At 41.5% G+C, this 23334-nt stretch overlaps 1 protein-coding gene across 2 annotated transcripts in view; it reads right to left on the bottom strand.

The window, feature by feature from the left end:
• Positions 1–23334, bottom strand: part of TNR (tenascin R) — a 425309-nt gene that overhangs the window by 13421 nt on the left and 388554 nt on the right. For both annotated transcript variants that reach the window (XM_007989404.3, XM_037985917.2), the window contains 4 exons: positions 22611–22741; positions 21502–21634; positions 4687–4838; positions 2885–2981 (listed from right to left, as the gene is read on the bottom strand). In XM_007989404.3, coding sequence (XP_007987595.3) covers positions 2885–2981; positions 4687–4838; positions 21502–21634; positions 22611–22741 — 513 coding nt within the window. The remainder of the gene's footprint in view (positions 1–2884; positions 2982–4686; positions 4839–21501; positions 21635–22610; positions 22742–23334) is intronic.

The raw sequence follows: 23334 nt of genomic DNA, 5'->3' as shown, positions 1-23334 counted from the left end.
CATAGGTTAGGACAGTGTTTCCCAGTGTGGATGGCATCTCTGATGACATGAGATATATAAGGCACTAAATAGCCTTCAATAATAAGAAGAAAGGTATTTCCAGATTTAATCTCAGTCTTTTGTAATAGATAAAGGAGATACCTTAACCCTGATCCTAACCTTCACTCACAATCTCAGTTTGGTTCTAGTATTTTAGTGGTTTGTTTAGCATGAAAAGCATGAAACACTTCCTAATCTCCATTTTTAACACCATCACCACTGCCAGCAACAACAGGCTTGGAGTACCTGTATTTAACTGTCACTTAATACTATTAATATAGTTTTCTTTTAATTGCATTTATTTTTGAGGCTTTTTTATTTATGACACATGATAACTAGCTTTCTATTTTTGGCAATGCTATAACATTTCTTTTAAAAATATATTTAATTAAAGAGTCATCTATAGAAATTTTAAGTGCATGATAGTTTATGTATTTCAGAAAATATGACACAAATTGTGAAAGTGGTATACAGCTGCTCAGCTTTGGGAAACGTGAGTCCTGTCCTGTCTGCTTATGGATGTATTGATTCATGGGTATTACACTTGTCTCCTAAGTTGCTTGCTGATGCTTTGAAGGTAAGAATATTTTTCAATTTGTTTGACTTTTATGTCAATGTTTTTGTGTGGCATTTACCTTATGTTTTTATTGTCTGTATCAGCAAACACAAATCTGTGGATTTAAAATGCGTTCAATTAATTCTGATCATTGATTGATTTATTGATTATCTACATTTTAGGTACCTACTGTCTCCCAGGCACTGTCATAGGTATATAGGTAATGGAGTTAGAAGATAAATAAGAGGTGGTCCCAGCCCTCAATGAAGCGCACATAGCAGAGACAGATGGGAAGTAAAATGGACACTATGATCTGTGCCAGACAAGAAGGAGTGGCCACTTCTCCCACAGGCAATGGGGGAGAAAACTGGTGAGGACTGGCTCTGTGGAGGAGAAGGTGCTTAGCTGTGTCTCTGAATATACACAGATGGCACTCACCACACAAGGCATGTGGGGAAAGGAGGACTGTTGGCTAGGAGTGCTCCTGGCAGAGGAAGCATTGGTAGTTGTGCATATGTGGAGTTTGGTGTTGGAGAGGAGTGAGGGGAAGAGCAGGTGAGGTACTTAGGGTGTAGAGGAGGCTTCAGAGGCAGGTGAGAGAGGGCCTGTACTTTGGCTAAGGCATTGGGCCTTCTCCTGGTGGTAATGTGGAGTCATTGAAAAGTTTTACAAAGGGGATTAGCCATCACTCATATTTGGGGTGTGAGGAAGATCATTCTAGTGGTCATGAACCCACCTTTGCAAAGATCATGACAGTGAGAGAAGTCTAGCTTGGCTGACTCCTTCTTGGTTCTGGCCTCACTGGCTAGCTGCCCTCCTCACTCATTTCTGGGCATAGGCCAAGCTAACCATGGGAGGAATTCAGTTTATAGCTTAATTTTAAAGCAAGAATGATAATAGTCCCTCCCTAAAACTGCTCCCCTCCTTTTTCAGGGACTGAAACTACTTTTGTAAGACTAATGAAAGGCCAAGAGATTAGGATTATGGGAGGGACCTGAGTTCTGCTAAACTGTAGGCATAGCTTCTATAATCCCTTACTGCTCAGGGTCATGTGGCCAGAGATTTGTGACTTTTCCAGTTGCTCCTATAGATAACAGCACTATTGCAGATTGGTCTTTTGAGATGTTTTTCAGACTTTTGCATTCAGGCAACCAAGTGACCCCACCTGGACCAATGACACATGACTCAACTGGGCCTGCCTCCCCCAACTAAATGCAGACTCAGTGCACGAGGAACATTTTCCACAATCCTATGATTTCATCCCCAACCAGTTGGCAGTACCCATTCCCTAACCCCCTGCCCACCAAATTATCCATAAAAACCCTAGCTTCTGAGTTTTTGGAGAGATTGATTTGTGTAATAACTCCAGTCCTTCCACTCAGTGGCCTTGTGTTAATTAAACTCTTTCTTTACTGCAATAATGCTGTCTCAGAGAATTGGTTTATCTGTGCAAAAGGCAAGAAGAACCTGTTGGGTGATTATAGCCATGTGGGCAATGGGGTGGTCCTAGAAGCAGAGAGGCCGTTAAGAAGCTTGTTATCTAGGCATCCAGGAGAAGATGGTGAGAGGAGATAGTGGCAGGGAAGACAGAGAGGAGACCACAAATATGGAACTTGATAATTAATCTTTTCCTCTACCACCCTTTTTTCCATCACTATGAAAATCTAACTAAGAGAGGGACACAGGTCACAATAAATGGACCACCTTCCAGAACTTGGCACCACCACCATCTGCCTGGCTTGGATGTGTGTTTACGATCTCACGCCAGTTTGGTTCTTGATCTATATTTCCTGCCAGTGTCAGACCTCTAGGAAATTGTCAGTCACCTCTAATGCCACTTTCATTTTTTTTCCCTTTTCCTTCCCAGGTCAGGTAATAACATTCCCCAAGGAACTAAGCGGAGTGGCTGGCCTCATTTCTCCCCTGACCTGCAGGCAGGCTGGCTGGTTGCCTTGCTTCTGGGAAATAGCCAGGCAGCCTGTTGCTCCCTGTGCCCCTCCCCCACCAGGCAGCTCATTCCCTTTGTAGTAGCCTCATGCCAAAACCCATCAGAACAAGAGACTATTAATGAGGATGGGAAGAGACAGAGAAAAGAGGAAAACACCACAGTAAGATAAAAACAGATCAATAGTGAAGCTAAACAGAGCAAGAGGTTCTGAAAGCAATTCAGGAGCTGTCAGTTTCTCAACAAACACAGGGTTTCTGATAATCTCAGATGGACACAAAAAGGAGAGAGATGGACAAAAAGCCAGAGAAGCACATCAAGGGAAAGCAATAAGGAGGCTTTACCCAGCCAGAACTCATCCTCCAGGTTCCCGAAGCCAACACGGTAATCAGCCCATTTCCGGAAAAAATCAGTTTGGCCATTCTGCCGCCTCTGAAATACCTATGAAGGAAAGAGAAAAAAAAAAAAACCCCAAGGAGATGCTAGGGAAAATAAACTGTGATAAGTAAAATTGATATAACTGGGTTTTATATCTGCAATGACAAAGATGTCCAAAGAAGGAACATTTCAGAGCAGAGCTCAGTATTTACACAGCAATTTTTGTAGGAGATGCTCAGAACACTTCTCTTGAAGTGTAGAGGCCCCTGATGAATAGGCTCCAGTGTGATGTTGACACTAATTTGCACCCCTGCAATGTAGAAAGGGCTCAGGATACATATCAAGCCCTAAATATCAGGGGAAATAGGCTTGGCTCTCAAATGAATCTTTTGCACTACAGAGTGCAGTAGAAAGCATTTCTCACCAAAAGAATAGGACCTACTTCAAATCAGCTAGTAACTGTCATCGTCCTATTGCAGGCAAAGCAATATTGCATATCATTCACTTTCTGAGCTGTTTAAGTGCTTATTTTATTTAACCTCCAATATATCAACCTTGGCTTCAATTTCCAATTATGCTTTAAGAAGGAGGCACAAATATGTCAGAAACATAAAAGAAAGTGTCTCCCAAGAGTAGCTGTTATGAGCACATCACCATTCAAAACCTACCCGTTTTGCACCAGGAAACATCCAGCACTGTTAGCAGAGTGAGAGAGGGAATCCGAAGAAGGGCGGAGGGGCTGGTTTTCCATCCTAAAGCGATTTGGCTAATATTGGGCTGCTTTAGGGCCAGGCAGTGGGAACTCCCGGCTGCCCAGACAGGCTTGCATTAAGGAGGCTGCCCTTATTTTCCCTCACTCTGTATTGCCCTATCAGGCATGGGAGGAGGGTGGTGACAGGAAACAGTGTCTCTCTTTTCCTGACCACTAGTGCTCCCTGAAGGTTGTGATGGCTCTGGGGAAGAACCAGGGAGACCCCGGGAAGAATGGGGAAGGGGAGAAGGCTATCCATGTTTGGGCCCTCATCTGCTTTCCCGTACACAATCCTCAATTGGAGGCTTCTGATCATCTCTCTGTGGCAGTAATCACCTCCTCATACAGAAATACTTTTCTTCCACTGCCTTTTTGTTTGTTTTTGTTTTGTTTTTTGAGTCTTACTCACTCTGTCACCCAGGCTACAATACAGTGGCATGGTCTCGTCTCACTACAACCTCCACCTCCAAGGTTCAAGTGATTCCCCTGCCTCAGCCTCCCGAGTAGCTGGGACTACAGGCATGCGACACTATGCCCGGCTAATTTTTGTATTTTTAGTAGAGATACAGGGTTTTGCCATGTTGGCCAGGCTGGTCTCGAACTCCTGGCCTCAAGTCATCCACCCTCCTTGGCTTCCCAAAGTGCTGGGATTACAGGAATGAGCCACTCTGCCCAGTACCTCCACTACTTTATTATAGATGCATTTCTCAGCAGGCAAGAACCTTGGGCCCAACAGAGCTGCTACTGCCTTTCCCCAGCACCCTCCTGCTTAACTATCCTTTCTTCCTCCTCCTTCTGTAAGGACAGATATAGTTATTCCTTTCCCTGCCTGGCCAGACATATGATTGAACTGCTGAACGAGGGCCTTGAGGGCAATGAGGAGCCCCAAGATGGACATGTGGGGCGTGATAAAAGGATGGCCAGAAGGATGGTGAAGTTGGCTTGGCAGGTGCTGAGCTAGGTAGACTAGGACACTGAGGATGCTTCCGTGCAAGGAGAGCAGCCGCCTGTACTTACAATCCAGCCGCCCCCGTCGGTGGTCATATCACAGTACACTTGTAACTTCTGGCTCAGCTCCCCATTGAGGAAGATGGGGTAAACTCCACTCAAAGTGTCTCCATTCATCAAATGCTGGGCACAGTCTTGAGGATGAGGGAACACCCGGCCCCCTGCAAGGAAAATAGACAATGTCCAGAAAAGATTATTTCTCTCACTTTGCATAAGAGCTCCTTGGATCATAGAAGGTCTTAGCAGGCCTCCTGGTACATCATCAATAGCTGCAAGAAATCCTCAGTGGAGCTCAAGGTGTGAATGTGGGGACTTGGCATCCTCTTGGATTTCCCTTCCTCAACTGTTGTTAGACTTATCAGACAACATACAATTTCATGGGATCTGAGGACTAAAGGGCTGAGTTTATGGTCTAGCTCCACCAGTTACCTATTTATTTGACTTTAAGTAAATCAATTGGGCATCAGTTTTCTTATCAGTAAAATGAGGATAATAAAAATCTCCCCCTTGAAGGGCAAAGATGTGTTAATGCAGCTAGTGATTGGTTACTCAGGCAATGATTATAGATGCATGGGCCAAAATAAATCACTACAGGCTCCACCTTTCAAAAGGATGAGAGGCATCTGAGCAAAGCTTTCTATCATCTTTACAGTAGCCATTAAGGAATGCCCAAACAAGCTCGGCATTAGCAAGAAGATGAATTATCTATTCCTTGTACAAAACAATCTCCTGACTGGACTAAACAATCAAGTGGCCATGCTTTACAGTTCAGTTTAAGTTTAAGGAGAGGGCAGGGGAAGTAAATTGCAGCTCATCTTTCAGAGAGAACAGCCCAATTTGTAGAACAATATCTAATTAGCTGAAAGAGGAGTTTAAATCCTGTGTCTTGAAGAGCTTAGCTGCAGGGCAAATTTTAATGCTGACCAGGAAAGCGAAGCAGCAGAAAGCCCACCGGAGGAGCTTTTCTGGACTGCAGGAGCTGCTAGAGCAAGCTAAAGGCAGAGCTTGCTGTGTGGGAAAGGGTGGTTTGGGTGCTCTGTAAATAGAATGATCTTCTGGGTTAACAAAGAGCATGCTGCGATTGATCTAGTTCTGCGTCCTTGAACTGTTGCAGTCAAGAAGAGAGGCTGGGGAGGGACAGTACGTGTCAGTTACTGCAGTGTCCCCTAGTGGCAGAACCGGTGCACTACAGGTGTGACATAGGGCCCGCTGATGAGTCAGAGTAAGTGACAGCACAACGCCACCCACGGATGGCAACATAGCAACCTCACTGAAAGCCCTGATCATCTCAGACCCCATTATAGATCACCAGTGAAGCCTCCTATGTCAGGAAGAGGTGGTTGGAGTCGGTTTATGGAAGGTCGCCCGGAGATGTGTTAACTGATCCCCTGCACCAGGACTGCCCTTCAACTTGCTGCCACCGCCCTCCCCACCCCGCCCCTGTCGAGGGTGCACCCACCTAACATAGTTTAGAACAAAGGCATTGCCTACTGCAGGCATGGTTATACCAGGGAATGACAATATATTTCTATAGAACCTGTCCTTTACCAAGTGTTTTTATTTCCATTTAATTCTTGCAAGAAACTTGAGAGGAACGCAGATTGGTATAGATATACTTATTTTACAGAGAAGGAAACTGCACTTAGAAAGATTACATGACTCAGATTGCTGGAACTCACATTTTCAGATGGGTTAAGTTCTCTTTGCACCCTACTAAAGCAGGAAATATAGTGTATGATAGAATTTACTGAAGATAGAAATCTATGCATACAGCAAAGGATTAATTAATACCTGCATTTATCTTACAAGCAAAAAGACCCCAAAGATTAAAGAACTCAAAAATTTCTATGTTCAGATCAAATATCCATACCCTCTCAAACTGATTTCTTTAATAGCTGCAGAAAAGCTAACTGTCATCTGCAGCGTGTCCTAGAACTCTTCACAGTTCCCGATCCCACCTACCCCTAGAGGCTACAGTTACATTTCAGGAGACAGGTGTGAGCTGTCTCTGTCCCCTCTCCCTGCTGCTTTGGGAGCACTGCCATTATCTCCTGGCTTCCTGGTCATTCTTGACCTGGCCTCTGGAACATCCAGCCTGTGTGCCTTTCTTTCTCCTCTTTCCTCTCACTGAGTTTCTCATTTTAGAAGATCAGCAATTAATGCCCTTGGTCTTTAGCTTACTCCTAAGGTATGCACTAATAGCCCTTTTTCCTGAAGAAAGGTTTCTTCATTCAATAAACTCAGCTGCTTGAAGGAGCCAGAACCTCAAATTTCTTTCCAATATCAATGTATCCCCAACAAAACATCTCCCCACAAATCTCAAAATGACAGTCTCATACAAATACACATATAAATCCAAACATCAGAATGGGGAAAGAAATGATCTCATGCAGGCTTCTTCATACTGATGATGTAGGTTGATTTAATATTTATATTAGAGATACTTTTTAAAGGCTCAAACATATTAGTTGCTTTAAAGCTAAACTTACAGACAAATACAGTAAACTGAGATGACTTGGAGAAAGGGAGTTTTAAATACCTGAATGGCTATCATAAAAGAGTGATTCATTTTTTAAAGTTAGAAAATAAGAATAAAATTATCTGAAGAAAAAAGTGTTTTCTAAGGGGTGCCAAAACACTGGATGGGATAAAATCCCAGATTACACCCTGGGAGAGGAAGGACCACGCTTTCTTCCTTCCAGGCCGGCAGTGATCTTGTTGGTTGGGAGGGAGGCTCCCCAGATGTGCATGAGGCAATGATGCACGGTTGCTGGGTGCGCTTGCCTTCCCTTTGACAAATTGCAAGGGCATTTGGTTGTTTATAGATTCCGTTTGCTGTGATTTAGTCTGTGGCATTAATGTAAAGACAAGAAGCATTTTGCTCACACAGACTATCAGGAGCAGCAACCTGGGATTTTCGCATCTTCGGAACTTGGAGAAGACACCACATTTACAGCAAAACCATTCCTTTTCAACCCGCTCCAGCCTGCAACTCTAATCCTTGTCCAAAATATTATTCCTTTTTTGCAGACAAGAGAAGGCAGAGGCTCACTAATAGTTCTCAGACTGGGACCTTATTAAAATTCAGATTCCTGGTTTCTATAGCAGATTCACTGAATCAGAATATCAGGGGGTGGCGCAGGGAATCAGTGTTTTACTGAAGCTTCTCAGACAAGTCTGAAGACCAGCTGGATTTGAACCCACTCATTTTGCTCTTCTCTAGAGGCCAAGAGGTGGAACTGGCAAACTGAGCAATGCCTCAGAGGAGCCCCGTGGTCTGTGTTCTCTGCCCAGATCCCTGTGGCTGGGTACATAAATACTATAGATTGAATCTCTGTCTCTCCCCTAATCGCCCCCTTTCCTCCTCTTATGTCTTGAGTGGGCTGGTTCCAAGAATTAGATTGAGTGTGGCAGGAAGGAGAGGGGATAAGAGATTGTATTTAGCCTTGAGTCTAAGCTTTGTGTTCTAGTTTTTATTGTTTTGTTCTGCTTTGGAGGTTATTGGACTTTGGCTTAGCTAATAATAAAGAGCACACTGGTTCCTGCTCTGCTGTGTTCAGTGTGAATGTACTGGGGCTTCATACATTTTAGGAGACTGGCAGGGCAAATTTCAGGCATTCCTAGCTCTCTGGATGTCATACCATTTAATATTACCAGAAACTCGCCTCTAACCCCAACATACATCAGCTCAGTAATTTTTCCCAAAGCAAAAATCTTAAGACCAAGAGCAAAACTGGAAGGTTTTTCTTCCTTGTGGTGCAATAATTGGAGCCTAGACTGATGAAGAAACTTTTGTTTAATTTTTATTTTTTTTTTAGCACAGGCTGCGGTGATTACTAAGTTAAGAGAAAAGCCACAAGAAGTGCTTGGTACACTGAAACATCTCATGGTTAAGTGTTTCTGGATGTAACTGTGAGATCAACAGGACCATGGTGTTCACCGGAAGAATTGCTCAGAAATTGGTTTGTTCTGGGCAGTGGAGGCTGAACGCTGAGTGGAGTGGAGCAAGCTACATGACACGCAGTGCAGTCGGGGGACCACCGCCGCTGGGACAGCCTTCCTCTGTCCTGGCCCTGCCCCTTACTTGTTTTGGATTCTTGGGTGTTCCTTTAAAATGATCAGCTTTAATGGCCCTGGCAAGTGTCTATCCACTTTTCTGACCTCAGCATCAGGTCTGAAGCCACAATGTCAGCATTTGTCTCTGAAAACAGCCTCAGCAGGTTTCTCTGTAAGCGCAGAACACAGTGTTGCTCCATAGAAGTGCAGGCAGCCACCTCTGGCTATCAGCACTTAGATTTGTTTTTCCCAGAAGCTTGTTTGTGGTTGACTCTCCCTTGTTAGAATCAATGGCCCACATCTGCAGAGTAGCTGACTAGACTGTCAGGGGCAGCCTGAGTCTGCGGACAGGGCAAGGTTACCTGCTCAGCCCACATGGGGTGAGCCACTTGGCCTCCTCACAGCGTCTCCCAGTATATTTACCTGTTTGCACTCTTACCAATTCAACAAATATATAACAAGAGTGTCTGTTGGGGTTCTAAACACTGGGCTAAAAGATGGGGATGTAAAGAAGGAAAAGACACAGTCACAACCTTTCAGGCTGCTCATGCTGTGGTGGGAGAAACAAATATAACCTTGAGCTCTAAATGCTCTGGGAAAGAGATACACATCGCGGGCTGCCAAAACTTGGATGTGGGTGTGCAGTGATGCCTGGCTGGCAAGGATGGGGTGAGCAGTGGGGGCCTGGGATAGGACAGGGGGTGACAACTGCTAATCAGAAAGTGACCTTAGGAACTGACCTAGATGCTGGCCACAAATTGGTGGAGAAGGGTGTTCTAGGCCTGTGCAAAAGTGTGGCCCCTTTGGGAAGTTGAAGGTTTAGCAGGAGACAGAGCAAGAATCGGGTGGGATGGAAGAGAGAGAACCCTGGGGAGGTAAGCAGGGATGGGATTATGTCATTTATGGAGGCAATTGGAAGAAGAGTCTTTTGGTGGACTTTAAGCTCAACTTGTTAGAAAGAACATTCTCACTGCAGTGTGGAGAATGAATTAGATGGGGGTGAGCCTGGAGGCAGGACCCCATTCAGGATATAGGAGTGGGAACCCAGGAGGAGAGTGACAATAGCCTTTAAAGAAGTAATAGAGTGAGTGGAGAATTAACTGAACAAGGCAGCTTTGATGTGTTCGCCCTAAACAGAGCTCTGGAAAAAGGTCCTCAGGTTCTGCAGACCACCTGCCTTCTGCCCAAAGGCAAGTGCAACAGACATCCAAATCTTCCCTTCACAAGTCAGCTAAAAGCATCCTAGTACTAGAGGAATGTTCTGACATCATTTGTCTTGTTATTCTGTGGATCCACTTATATCAGAAGATCCAATTTCATGGCAGATTAGGTTGGTCACAGACTGGCAGTTGCCAGCCTGGCCCCTCTCTGTGGCTCTTGATTCAACATGGCAAGGGAGGGCTGGATCCTGATGACACTTCCTACTGATTTCCCTGATGCCATTCTGGTCACACCTGCATTCATTCTCCGCACTTTAGCCAGAGTGACCTTTTTATAATGTGAATGTGATCTGATTTCATCTTATGTCTTACTTGCCAAAAACCCTTCTTGATTGCAATTAGAATAAAATCCATAATCCCTACCATGGCCTACAAAGCTCTGTACACTCCATCGCTGTCCTGCGCTCCTTCCCACTTTCACTCTTCTTCAGCCTCATTGGCTTTCTTTTAACAGATGGAAAAGACCAAACTTACTCCTCCCTCAGGCTGTAGTAGTTACTCCTCCCTAGGCCTGGAATGCTCTTCTTTGTGGATTCACTCTCATTATTCAAGTCTTGCCTCACATGTCTCAGTTAAAGAGACGCCTGTCCTGACCACCGTAGTTGAGACCAGGGTCTGGGATGGGTGAAGTGGCAAGTGATAATCAGGAAAGACTTCCTACTACAGGTGCTGTCCTGGAAGTCGGTTCTTTACACTGTCCCTATTCCATTACTCTGTTTATTTATTTACTCAGTTTTTGGTCAATTCCCATTGCCTCATACCCTTGAATGTAAGTTCCATGAGAGTCTAATCATCTGGCTCTTACCTTATTCATCACTGAGCACTTAGAACAGTGTCTAACCTAAAGTAGGTGCTCAATCAGTGTTTGTTAAATGTATGATGCCATGTGAGCACTATATCCTATCCCTCCCCTATGGTTACGAAAAGGAAAATTAAAATTAGATTTCTGAAAACATTTGGGACAACACAGTTTAAAATAGGCCAGAGCAGCTTCTGTATATAGTAATATGTAAGGTCCTGCTGTAACATTCACGATGTCACCTTCGACCTGTGGTGTTACTGGAAGGCAGGCCTCGAGTGCCAGATGTCCAGGTTTTTGGCGTTTTTGAACAAAGAATTGGGCAAGACACACAAACAAAGTAACACAGGAATGAAACACAGGAATGAAGCAGAGAAGGCAGGGATTTATTAAAGCAAGAAAGCACTCCACAAGGTTAGAGTGCACCTGAGCAAGCAGCTCAAGGGCTTGGTTACAAAATTTCCTGGGTGTTAAGTACTCCTTTTGAGATCTCCATCAGCTACCCCTTATCTGAATGAAGGTTTTGGTCTGTGGCTAATTAAAGGCTGGGGTGAATTGAATGCAGATGAAGGGATGACTGGTGCTTAGGGTGGCCAATCCAGGACACTTTCCCTTTCCAACTGAGATGTGGTGGATGGGGGAGGGTTGTAGGGAGAGCAGGCTTTGAACCTTTGTTACTAGGCATGGGGAGATGGAGTTTTTTCTTTTGGTTTAACTTTAGGAAGTTGACGTTAATTGACCTTAGGGTACCTGCCTTCATACTCAGGTGTTTTCCTTTTGATCCAGCTTTGAGAAGTCAGCATGAATTGGTCTTACATTCCCTGCCTCTAGACCCTATTCTCCTGCCTCAATAGTAGGTTGTATTATTGCTTGGCAAGATTCACTGTCTCCCTATAGGGGATCACATGTCCCTGTCTTATTGAATAGTACAAACAATTCTATGGAAATCAATTCAGTAACTTAGATGACATGGACTAACTTCTTGAAAATCACCACATCCCCAAAGTTGTGAAAGATAAAATGAAAAGATAACCTGAATAGTATGAAACTATTTTTAAAAATTTGTGTGTAAAATCTCTAGAAAAAGAATTTCCAGGCCTAGGTAGCTTCACTGTGAATTCTACCAATAATTTAAAGGATAAATATCATCAATTTTATACACTCTTTTCCAGGAAATAGAACAAGAGGGAACATTGCACAACTCATTCATCGCAGCAGCATTAGTCTGATAAAAACAAACAAAACAAACAAACAAGACCAGCCTGGCCAACATGGTGAAACCCTGTCTCTACTAAAAATACAAAAAATTAGCTGGGCATAGTGACAGGTGCCTGTGATCCCAGCTATTCGGGAGGCTGAGGCAGGAGAATCTCTTGAACCCTGGAGACGGAGGTTGCAGTGAGCCAAGATCCTGCCACTGCACTCCAGCCCCGGTGACATAGTGAGACTCTGTCAAAAAACAAAAAACAAACAAAAAAAAACCCCACAAAAAACAAACAAAAACAAAACAAAACAAAACCCCACAAAACCAAACAACACCAAATAAAGGGAGAGGAAGGCTTTTAAGAAAGTTTTGAAAAAGTCCGTTTTGTTTGTCTTTCACATTGCCATGGAGTAATCACTGCCTACCCTTCACATGTCTGTGGCCTTTTTCTAATACCTGCACTACCAGGCAGAGGAGCTGATAACCCCAAAGGAACATGAGCTCAGAAGTCAGAATATCCATTCACTGAAGAGTAAGACTACTGTTAAAGAAAGACCACAACCATTATAAGATTGATCATCTGGTACAGAATTATTAGAACAGAATTTAAATTAAGCACAATAACTTTATTTAAGGAGGTAAGTAAATTAACAATATGAAACAGGATTTTTAAAAAATCGAATAAATAAACATTAATATGTTAACAGTTTAAAGTAAGAATACAGCAGATAGGGTGAATAAGGGATTTAAATAAGCTAAAAAATAAGCAAGTAAATTGGAAGTTCTGATTAAGGAACTCTTTGAGAACATAAAAAGTAAGAATAAAGAGAAAGAAAAAGTTAAAAAAGCTAAGGCATTTGGAGGATAGACTATGTATTTCAACATCTAGCTAATAGAAGTCCTAAAAAGAAAAATAAAAAAGGAGAAAGTGCTTAAATAAATAATGAAGATAAATGTCTTAGAATTAAAGATGAAACAGATCAGATTTAAAGAGTGTATAGACTGTGAAACTGGAGATAAAAAGATAAATGAACTTCAAGACATATAATGAAGTATAAGAGTTGCAAAAAGAAAGAAACACTGTTTTTAAAGCTTCTACAAAGAAAAAGTAGACCAACTACAGAAGAACAAGAAGCGGATTAACATTCGACTTCTTAATGGCAACACTGCATTTGAGAAGACAATGGAAAAAATTTTTAAATATGATGGGAGCAAATATTTTTAGGTAGTATTTTATATCTGATCAAATTACAATTTAAATGTATGAAAAAAATACAAAAGTTCCTCGGCATATGAAATTGGGGAAGGTTTGCCTTACAAAATCCGTTATTGAAAATTTAGAGAACACAAATAAGAGTGACAAGTTCTAGAGATGTGAAAAGTAAGAATGATTAACTACTTGGAAAAACTTTATATTGTCTTAAATAAAAGGCTATAATTAACAAAGAGAAAAGAGAAAGCCTATCTATTAGAAGCCAGAGCCAAAACCTAGACAGGGCTTATTTGTGGGGAGGTGAAGCAGGTAGGGAGGAAAGAGTCCAGAGGGATTTGAGAGGGTGCTCAAGTACTTGGATTGTTACACAAAGATGCCATATTGACACATTTAAGAAAGGAGGAGGGATAAACAAACATAACTATGGATCTGAAATCTAAAGTCTCATTCTTTGAAAATATTAATAAAAGAAATATATCACTGGGAAGACTGAGAAGTAAAGACAGAATATGAAAAAAATGAAAAAGGAAAAATAGCTACAGATGTGGTAGAGATAAAAAAAAAAAAACAATGAAAAGTCTTTTGTAGAATTTTATGCTTCTAAATTCTGGAACTCAGATGAAATCAATACATTTCCAAAAATTTATAAAGGGTCAAAACTGGTAAAAGAAGAAAGAAAGAGCATGGATGGATAATTAATTTTAAAAACTTAGACGTGGTAGTCAAATGTTTCCCATTCCAAAAACAAAGAAACCGAAAGACACAAACAAAACAACAACGACGTGCCCAGGTGGTTTTAGTGATGAGTTCTGTCCTGAACAAGTTATTCCACAAAAGAAAAAAAAAAAAAAAGAAACAAAAAAGAAAAAAGAGTGAAAGATGAAGCTGTCTAGCTTTTTTTTTGTTTCTTTTTAAAGTGAGATTAGTGAACATGGATTTCAAAACCCAATAAAGAGGTATACACAAGAAAAAAAATATATAGGCCAGTGTCATTTATGACTATAGATGTGAAAAGTCTAAACGGATAGTAGCTAACCATATATAACAGTGCATTAACAAATCATATTCAGGTGAGATTTCTCTAAGGATTGTAATTAATATATCAAGAAAGAATCTATTAATATAACTCACTTCATTAGTATACTAACCGATAAAAGTCATATAATAAATTAAACAGGTATTATAAAAACCATTTGATTTAACAACAAAGCTTATTATAAAAACTCTTAACTTAGAAGAAAATTCTATACCTTGATAAATGTTTTAAAACTCAAATCTAAAACACTATTTGTGTTTAAGGTTAGCCAAATATATATTTTATTTTAGAAAAAATTAAATAGGTTTTTTGGTTTGTTTTATTTTGTTGTTGTTGTTTTATTTTATTTTATTTTATTTTATTTTATTTTATTTGAGACAGCGTCTTGCTCTGTTGCTCAGGCTAGAGTGCAGTGATGCCATCTTGGCTCACAGCAGCCTCCACCTCCCAGGGTCAGCGATTCTCTTGTCTCAGCCTCCTGAGTAGCTGGAATTACAGGTGTGCACCACCATGCCCAGCTAACTTATGTATCTTTAGTAGAGACAGGTTTCATCATGTTGCCCAGGCTATTCTCGACCACCTGACCTCAAGTGATCTGTCTGCTTCCAAAGTGCTGGGATTATAGGTGTGAGTCACTGCGCCTGGCCTAAATAGGCTTTTTTTTTAAAATTTAATTTTAATTTTTATCAAAAGGAAGTTTAAAAAGGAAGATTTAGCAAAGATTATGCAATATGATAATGCTTTAGTTACATTCCTTTTGAGAATGCAACTAAAGTCAAAGTACCTAATATTGCTGTCACTATTTAACGTAGTTTGGGAGGTCCTAGGTAATGTGATAAGAAAAGAAAAATAAGAGGTATAAGAATTAGAAGTACAGAAATAAAATTGCCATTATTTGTAGATGACATAAAACATTTACCTAAAAATATTAACAGAAACAATAGATACTTAGAATCAATAAGAGAGTTCAGCAGGATTGCTAGATACTGGATTGATATAAAAAAGTAATGGTATTTTTCTACGTTGGTAATAACCAACTAGAAAATATATATTTTTAAATTAGACAAAAATTATCAGCAATAAAAAATAAAACATTCAGAAATTAGCCAAGAACATATAGAATGTTTGTTATGAATATAAAGGAAAAACTTACAACTCTATTAAAAATAAGGATGATTTGAACAAATGAAAATGCATTATAGGCCTTGAGAAGGGATGACTGTAGTATTACAAAGATGTCAGTTCTCCCCAAATTAATTTATAAATTCATTGTAATTTCAATCTAAATTCAAGTTAAAAATTTTGAGGGGGAGACTTGATAAACTTGATAAACTAAACTTGTTAAATTATGATGCCTTTGGGAAAATAAAGATCACCAATTAGGTAAGTCAACCTCGAAAAAGAAAACTAAGGAAACTTGTTTTACCATATATTAATATATTAAGCTATAGTTATAAAAACACAATGTGGTATTTGCAAAATAATGGAAAAATAGACCTGAGAGTAGAATTGGGAGTTCAGAGGTCAAAGAGAGATCCATGTACATATGGGAACTTAATATATAGTGAAGCACTGCAAACCAATACAGAACAGATGGATTATTCAATAAATGATGTTAGGAGAACTGGTTCACTATAGAAAGAAAAATGAAACTGTATCTTCAACTAATACCAGTATAAAATAGACTAAATATAAAGAAATAAATCTAGAAAGTTAATAGCAGAACATATTGAAGAAAACCTTTTGGCTGACATGCAGAGAAAGACTTCTTAAGAAAGGTTTCAAAAGCTCAAATAATAATGGCTAATATTTAGTACAGGAACCTGGAAGAAAATTGACAAACTATATGAGCAGGCAATTTAGAGGAAAATAACACTCAAAAGACTAATAAACATATGAAGAGATGTTTAAACTCAAACTAATTATTAAAGACATTCAACTAAAAAATGAGATATCAATTATCTCTATGAGATTATCAAAAATGACAAAGCCGGGCCATGTCAAGGCATTTGGAATGATACATGTCATTAGGAAATAGGAGCTTCTGTGCACTGTTGGAGGGGGTGTAGACTAGTACAGCCATGTGGGAGAGCAGTACATATTTAAACTATGTAAACACATCCCCTATGACCCAGCAATTCCTCTTCTGGGCATATATTCCAGAAGGCATTGCCTTAGTGATCCATAAGTGGACATGTACAAAGTATTTACTGCAGCACCATTTGTGGTGGTGGAAGGTTGGAGACAATCTGATGTCCATTTTCAGGAGAATGGAGAGGTAAAATAAGATGGGTGCCCACCATGCAGTATTTTACAACAGTTGGAAGCAAAAGACTATATAGATGCATGACAACACGGATGGGTCTGAAAAACAATGCTGAGCAAAAACTATGAGAATAGGGAATGAATTATGTAACCTGATACTGTTCACACATATTTAAAATATTTATACTCAAAGTAATTTTACAATAACACATTTTTCAAAAATACTTACAACAAAAGGACACAAATTTAATGCATCAGAATGCTTGCTTATGGAAGGTAGAAGAGGAGAAGAGGGTAAAAGGAAATAAACGAGTAATTACAAACTGGGACCTTGTTGGAGATTGACATGGGTGCTATGTGATAAACTGTGCAGTGTGATTAATTGAAACCTCTGATCTGACACCTATCCTTTTATTAATTTTGGACATGCATGGAAATGGTTTATTCAAATGGGATAATTAATGCCCTACTTCCTTCTCCACAGCCGGGTCCCAAAGAAAGAAGGTAGACTTCTCCTTTTAGGGGTTTGTTTGTCTTAATAAAGCAAGAACTTAAGCTGTTTCTAAACAGTGGAGCAGAGAGAAGCCCCATCACCTCTCCACTTTGGTGAAAAAGATTTGTGGCATATCTGAGGATAGACAGCTGTGGATAGTGATCATGAGGCTTTCCTTTCTAACTAGAATGTCTATCTGATAAGTATGTGAGTTTCCATGATCTGCCATCTATTGTTCCAGAGTGTGTGTTTGCCAATCTTCATTAATTTTCACAACCTCAAAAGCTGAAGCTTGTGTTAGACTCCAAAGTTTTCTTAAAAAGCTCCACAGAACAGCTCAGCCTGGATGTGGGAGGGCAGGAATTGGAGCAAAGGTAATAAAAGAAAACTTCTTATTACCCGTCTCTGGGTACCTCTGCAAATGATTGTCTTCACTTAACCTCAAGGTCAAGACAACCTATTTTATAGTGCTCACTGTCTCTTAGGGCAAGCTTTAGCGAGAACCTTGTTTGCTTTTTATAGTATTAAAAGAGTCAACGAAACTGCCTCTCAGACAATCATTTCACCAAGTCCTGGCTACTCTGTGGGGAATATTTGTTTCCTCATTTATATTCATATCTCTAAAAGACAAGTAGACCTTGGATGAAATTTCAGGCGACAGTAAATTATAAATAATGTATCCATGTTTTCTTCTCTTCCATACTACTTGTATTTAATTCCCTCTAGAGTCTTGTGCAAACACCAGAGACAAGAGGACGGGAAGCTATTAACATGATGGAAAGAATGAAATGGACTTATGTTATGTGGCAGAAACACAACAAGGGAAGACATCTTGATCAAAGAAGGTTTTTGAGGGTTTGTGAGTGCCAGTTCTTTTCTTTTCTTCTCTTTTTTGGTTTTATTATTATTTTTTGACATCTTAACTCTTCCAGGCCATCAGGTAGCCATCTTGCTTACAATGAACCTCTTATGGTCCACTCAGGACAAGGTGAGGGTTTATCAGTGGAGAGAAGCAACTTTGGGGCCAAACTTTAAGCTCTGTTGTTTCATCAGGGAAGGCATAGATAACACTCAGAATGATAAGCTGAGATCAACCCATCCTAAGAGTAGGATACTGCTAAGTGGCAAACTCAGGTGCTGTCAATGAAGTTGGAAAGGATGCTAACTGATAAAAAGAAATTAGCCTCTAAATCCATTAGTTCTGGCTTGCGATCACCTGGGAGGCTTCCAGTGTTTCTCAGACTTCTTGCTCAGCAAGAGTAGTTCATGCCTGTGGGGTCCTGACTGGCAGCACTCCAGTCTTGCATGTAAGTGAAGATACACTTCTCTTCAATTTTGCTTTTCCTTATTGGCAATGTCCCCATTCCCACCCTACCAAGTTTGGAAGCTGACACCCTTGTATTCTCTTCCTCCTTAATAAAATTTGCGCTTGGGCAGGAGTAGAAAACTTTGGGATAGAGAGATGGCACAGGCAATGAGAGCCCATTAATATTAACATGCAAATAACTATGTAGCCTAGTGGAATTTATTCAGGGAAATTTGCATTGAGGTGGCTGATAGAGCCTGAAGTTAGAGGGAATTTGGGCATCGTACTCTTGAAGGCTGTACCTCTTTGCCTGCGCTATCCCTACAAGGGGTATTAAAAATCGCCTTAGGCTTTGTTTTATCAGAGACCCCTCTTCTCTGCTCTGCAGCTGAGATTTGACTATTCAATTTAACCACTATCTATTATGTCTGGAATGTGCCAGGCTTCATGCAAGGTACTTTCACATGCATTATTTCTGCCCAAGAATCTTTCATTCTGAAACCAGTCATTTCAGTGGGTTCCGATAAATCTCCAAGACAAAGCCAGCAGAGTTTGGTATGCCTCAGCAACTTACATTTAAATTTGAGCTTTCCAGTAAAACTGCAAAAGCTTCCAAACACAGACATATCTTTGCCGTGTAACACAGAAGTAATAATATAAACTACATGGAGCTGCTCAGTCAGTAGCTACACTCACTGCATAGGAAATTGGGCTTTTTTGTTTTCCCCTTTCTGAGTTGGTATTGGTCATGCCCCAAGAGCCTGGTGTCAACTGGAGTCTTGTAAAAACAAACAAACAACCTAAATACATCCTGCTGGTCCCCTGAACTGTCCACCAAACGAAGTCATTATTCTGCCTCCTCTCCCGATTTCCATGTGTGTTGTTAATCTTCTGCTTATTTGATCCTACTGAGGCCCCAGCTGGATTTGGGATCCCAGATCCAAAAAATTGCACATCCCTTGGCGCAGCTGCATCTAAGAGAGGGCAGTGAGGGGCACAGAAGCTGGTTTACTTTCACAGCCCAGGTGGGTCTGGAGCGAGGCACAGCTGTAAAATGCCACAGAGACTTCAGGCACATTGTCACACTGCTCACAACTGCTAGCTGTGGCATCACCAGGGTGGGAATTAAAAGCCCATACTACACTGAGCAAACATTGAAACCCATGCATTTTGGGGATAAAATGATTAATTTAGACCTAATAAATATGCAAATTGGGAGCTCGGTTTAAGTGTCTGTCATCTGTGTCCTTTTATAGAAAAGAAATTCTTAATTCAATGGAAAGCTCCAACCCGTGGGTCTTTAAGTGGTAGCGTGGAAAAGAGGACCATGGAGGCCTCTTTAATTAACCTGAGAATGTGCAGGGAAGGGCTTAACGAGAAGAGGGTAACACCTTAGTTCTGAGATCAGACATCTTTGAAAGAGCACGGAGGGGGAGCATAATTGACTCCAGCCCTATAAAAGAGATCAAGTGTCTTCTAAATTCCACTTGGTAAAGATACATCTTGGATTCATGTCTTGTTTGTGTGCCCAAGGTTTATTATTATTTTTTTAATTAAAACATTTGTTTTTCTGATTAATGTTCTCATTGAAGATACTTTGTGATATATTGAAAGGTGTAAAAAAAAGAAGGAAGAAAAGAACTCGTTCACTATCTCAGCACTCTATAGAACCACTGAGGACATTTTGTCGTGTCTGATCAGTGTCTTGCTTTGTCATTTAGAACAAGTGCAGTGGGGGAGACACCTGGTGGGGCTGGGGGACTTGCTCTCACCTTTCTGGGGATGGAGGAAGAGGCTCTGGGGCATGGACAGGAATCCAGTCATTCTGGTGCTCTGACATGGCAGGCAGAATGCGGCTGAGTATATGGGACATGCTCAGGTTTGCTTCACATGTATGCACACCCATAGCCCCATAATGTGGGGCAGGAAAAGAATTCAAAGTCGGGGCTTGGCAGCCTTACATTATGGACTGTAGAGAGGCACAGTGGGAGGTGGTAGAGAGAAACATTAATAGCACAGACCCCAGAGCTGAAACATCTGGGGTCAAATTCCAGCTCCCCTACTTAAGAGCTATGGGATCTTGGGTGAGTTACTTCACCTCTTTGGGGCCCAATTTCTTCATTTGTGAAAAATAGAGATTGTAGTATACACCATGTAGGCTGTTGTGAGGATTACATTAGATAATACATGTAATGCAGTTAAACAGTACTTGGCAAGTAACTCTCAAAAGTCAAGTATTAGGTTATTTCCTGTTATAGATATTAGGACTTTTTTTTTAATCATTTGGCGGCGTTTTTCAAGTATCTTCTGCTGACTTAAGGAGGGAATGCAGCCGGAACAGCTGCATTTAGTAGTAGAAGACCTGGGTTCAAGTTCTGACTCAGCTACTTACTAGCCATGTAAGTCTTTGGCTTCCATGAACCTCAGTTTCATCATCTGTAGAATGGGGATCATAGGCCTTCCTGACCACTTGTTATATAAGTACTGAGTGAGACCATAGGAATGTAAAAGTGCTTTGTGTATGGAGAAGAGCTGCAGGTTTAATGTTGAAGGTTTACTACTGCTGCTTTTACTAAGTGAGTCTCTGATTACAGATAGCAGAGGAAGGAGGAAGAGAAAGATAAACTTTGCTGGAAAAACACTTGCAGAAAATCTGAACTAGGAGGAACCTGATGTTTTTTATTTTTATTTATTTATTTATTTTTGAGATGGAGTCTCACTTTTTCACCCAGGCTGGAGTACAGTGGCATGATCGTGGCTCACTGCAACCTCTACCTCCTGGGTTCAAGTGATTCTCTTGCCTCAGCCTCCAGAATAGCTGGGATTACAGGCGCACACCACCATGCCCAACTAATTTTTGTATTTTCAGTAGAGACGGGGTTTTATCATGTTGGCCAGGCTGGTCTCAAACTCCTGACCTCAGGTAATTCGGCTGCCTAGGCTCCCGAAGTGCTGGGATTACAGGTGTGAGTCACCGTGTCCAGCCAGAACCTGATGTCTTTACTTGGTGCATTTAATTGGTCCAGGTGGACCAGGGAGTTGTGCTGCTGGTTCCTGTGGTTACCTTGTTAGTGAGAGGTTTCCTGGTAGGGGATTGGAAAGGGGGAAAGAAGGAGGAGGTAATTGAGCTTTTTTGATAAACTGCTCCCAGGGCAAGTCTCAGCAGAGGCTGCTGAGGAGCCAAACATCAGGAAGTGGAGAAGAAGGCATCAAAGTGGCCATGCTCCCTCACCTGTGGTGAAGGCGGTGGAGGTGATGCTGCTCCACACAGTATCCTGTGCTGCTTGCAGGAGCACCGTGTAGTCTGTGTTCTCCAACAGGCCCTCTAGTCGAATCCAGGTGTCTTCTGCATCCACAATCAGCTCCTGTATGATGAGCCAAAGGAAGGGTGGTGGAAGGGAGCAACTGGCTTGCAATTTGGGAAAGTAGGGAAGGGAAGTTCAAATCCTATGGGCAGCTAGGTTAGTACTGCAATGACCATTATCATCCTCTCCATCCTACAATAAGGATTACTGCACCAATAAGCAGAGAGGAGAGCTCCCATGTGAGATTTAGGCCAGCTCCTATCTCAGGAATGCACACTGGGGTAAATTTAGATACCTGCATTATTGAATCTAGAAGTTTTCAGATTGCACTGGACTTGCTTGAGAGCAGAGAAAGAGCTGAGGAAGCGGGATCCAAGTCCTCCTTATTTCTATCAAGCAGACTAACTCTGCCAAAATGTATTCTGTGTTTTTGGTTTCTGCATATGATTTCCCTTTAAAGGGAGGTTGTTTCACTAACAAAAACTTGAAAATCAGTGTTCTGGATGAACTGTTTCAACTGATGAAATAAAACAAAAATTTGTTTTATCTTTACTGTAGGCTACACAGATACCACCTTTATAATGTTTATCAAGAGGCATAAAAGGCATTGAATTTGGTATCCAGTTCATGTTTGCTCAGTCCTGTTGTTGAAAAATTATTCCAATATCTTGTACTTGGGAGTTTCCAGTGTGCTTTGTGTCATTGTATTGGAAGCACCAGCACAACCCAATGAAGTTGCAGGGGTGGAGACCCTCATTAGCTAGAGAAGAAAGCAAGCCTTGAAGAGGTTTAGTCCTTTGCCTCAACTTACGTAGAGAGTAATAGTAGAGCTAGGACTATCATCCAAATCTTCTGGCTTGCAGACTAAGGCTATCTCATCAACAGCAGGCTGGGTATCCTTGATGGGAAGCTGATGAGTTCCCTGTGGGTTGCTTCCTTCCCCCTCCCTCCAACGTCCCGTGGTCACTCCACTAGTCAGTTTCCACATGACCTCACTTGGGAGAAATGGTCTTTTCCCTTTCCAGCAAAATCTCACCTTGCGGCTTCCATCAGTGGATTTGTAGGTCAAGACATAATTTTCAATCTCTGCCCTGGGAGGCTGCCAGGAGATCAGGGCACTTTGTCTGGTGACTTCACTGGCTGTCAGGTTTGCTGGAGGGTCCAGGACTACAAAGAGGAGAAAGTGCTAGGGCATGCCTGCCTCTCCAGCTCCTCCCCCTGCTTGATTTCAGGCATGGGTATCTGTTTGCCCACCTCTTTGGTCTTAGGATTGCTCAGATGCTGACCCCCGCTCTGGCTTATACAGGAGCATAAAGGGTGCTCCTGGGTCAGACGATAATCATTCAGGGCCACGATCATTCTTGCAGCTACTTCCCCTTCCCTCACAGGGCCTCTCGGCTTGGGTGTGACATCTTCCACACTGACCCTCTATGCCTGAGATCCTGACCCTGATACACTCTCATGCCTGCTCGTTCACTCGTGAACTTGTGTTTCCACATGTTACCTTGTCTACTTTCTCATATTCATCACTCTACTCAGCAGCTCTTTCCTAGATATCTAGCCTTTTAATATCCATCAGACTTTTCTGGGGCAGATGCATTCAGAGTACAGACCTCTCTTGACCTGGTTCTTCTGCTGTCACCCAGGGCGAGAGCAGAAAAAGACATGTGTCTGCTGGCCAAAAATTGCAGCTCAGTTTCACTGAATTTGGGCTGTAGTCAGCCCAAATAAGAACAGCTCATAGCTGCCCTGTCCAAAGC

The sequence above is a fragment of the Chlorocebus sabaeus genome, chromosome 25, assembly GCF_047675955.1.
Source record: "Chlorocebus sabaeus isolate Y175 chromosome 25, mChlSab1.0.hap1, whole genome shotgun sequence".
Lineage (NCBI taxonomy): Eukaryota > Metazoa > Chordata > Mammalia > Primates > Cercopithecidae > Chlorocebus > Chlorocebus sabaeus.
This window is presented reverse-complemented; position numbering and strand designations above follow the sequence as displayed.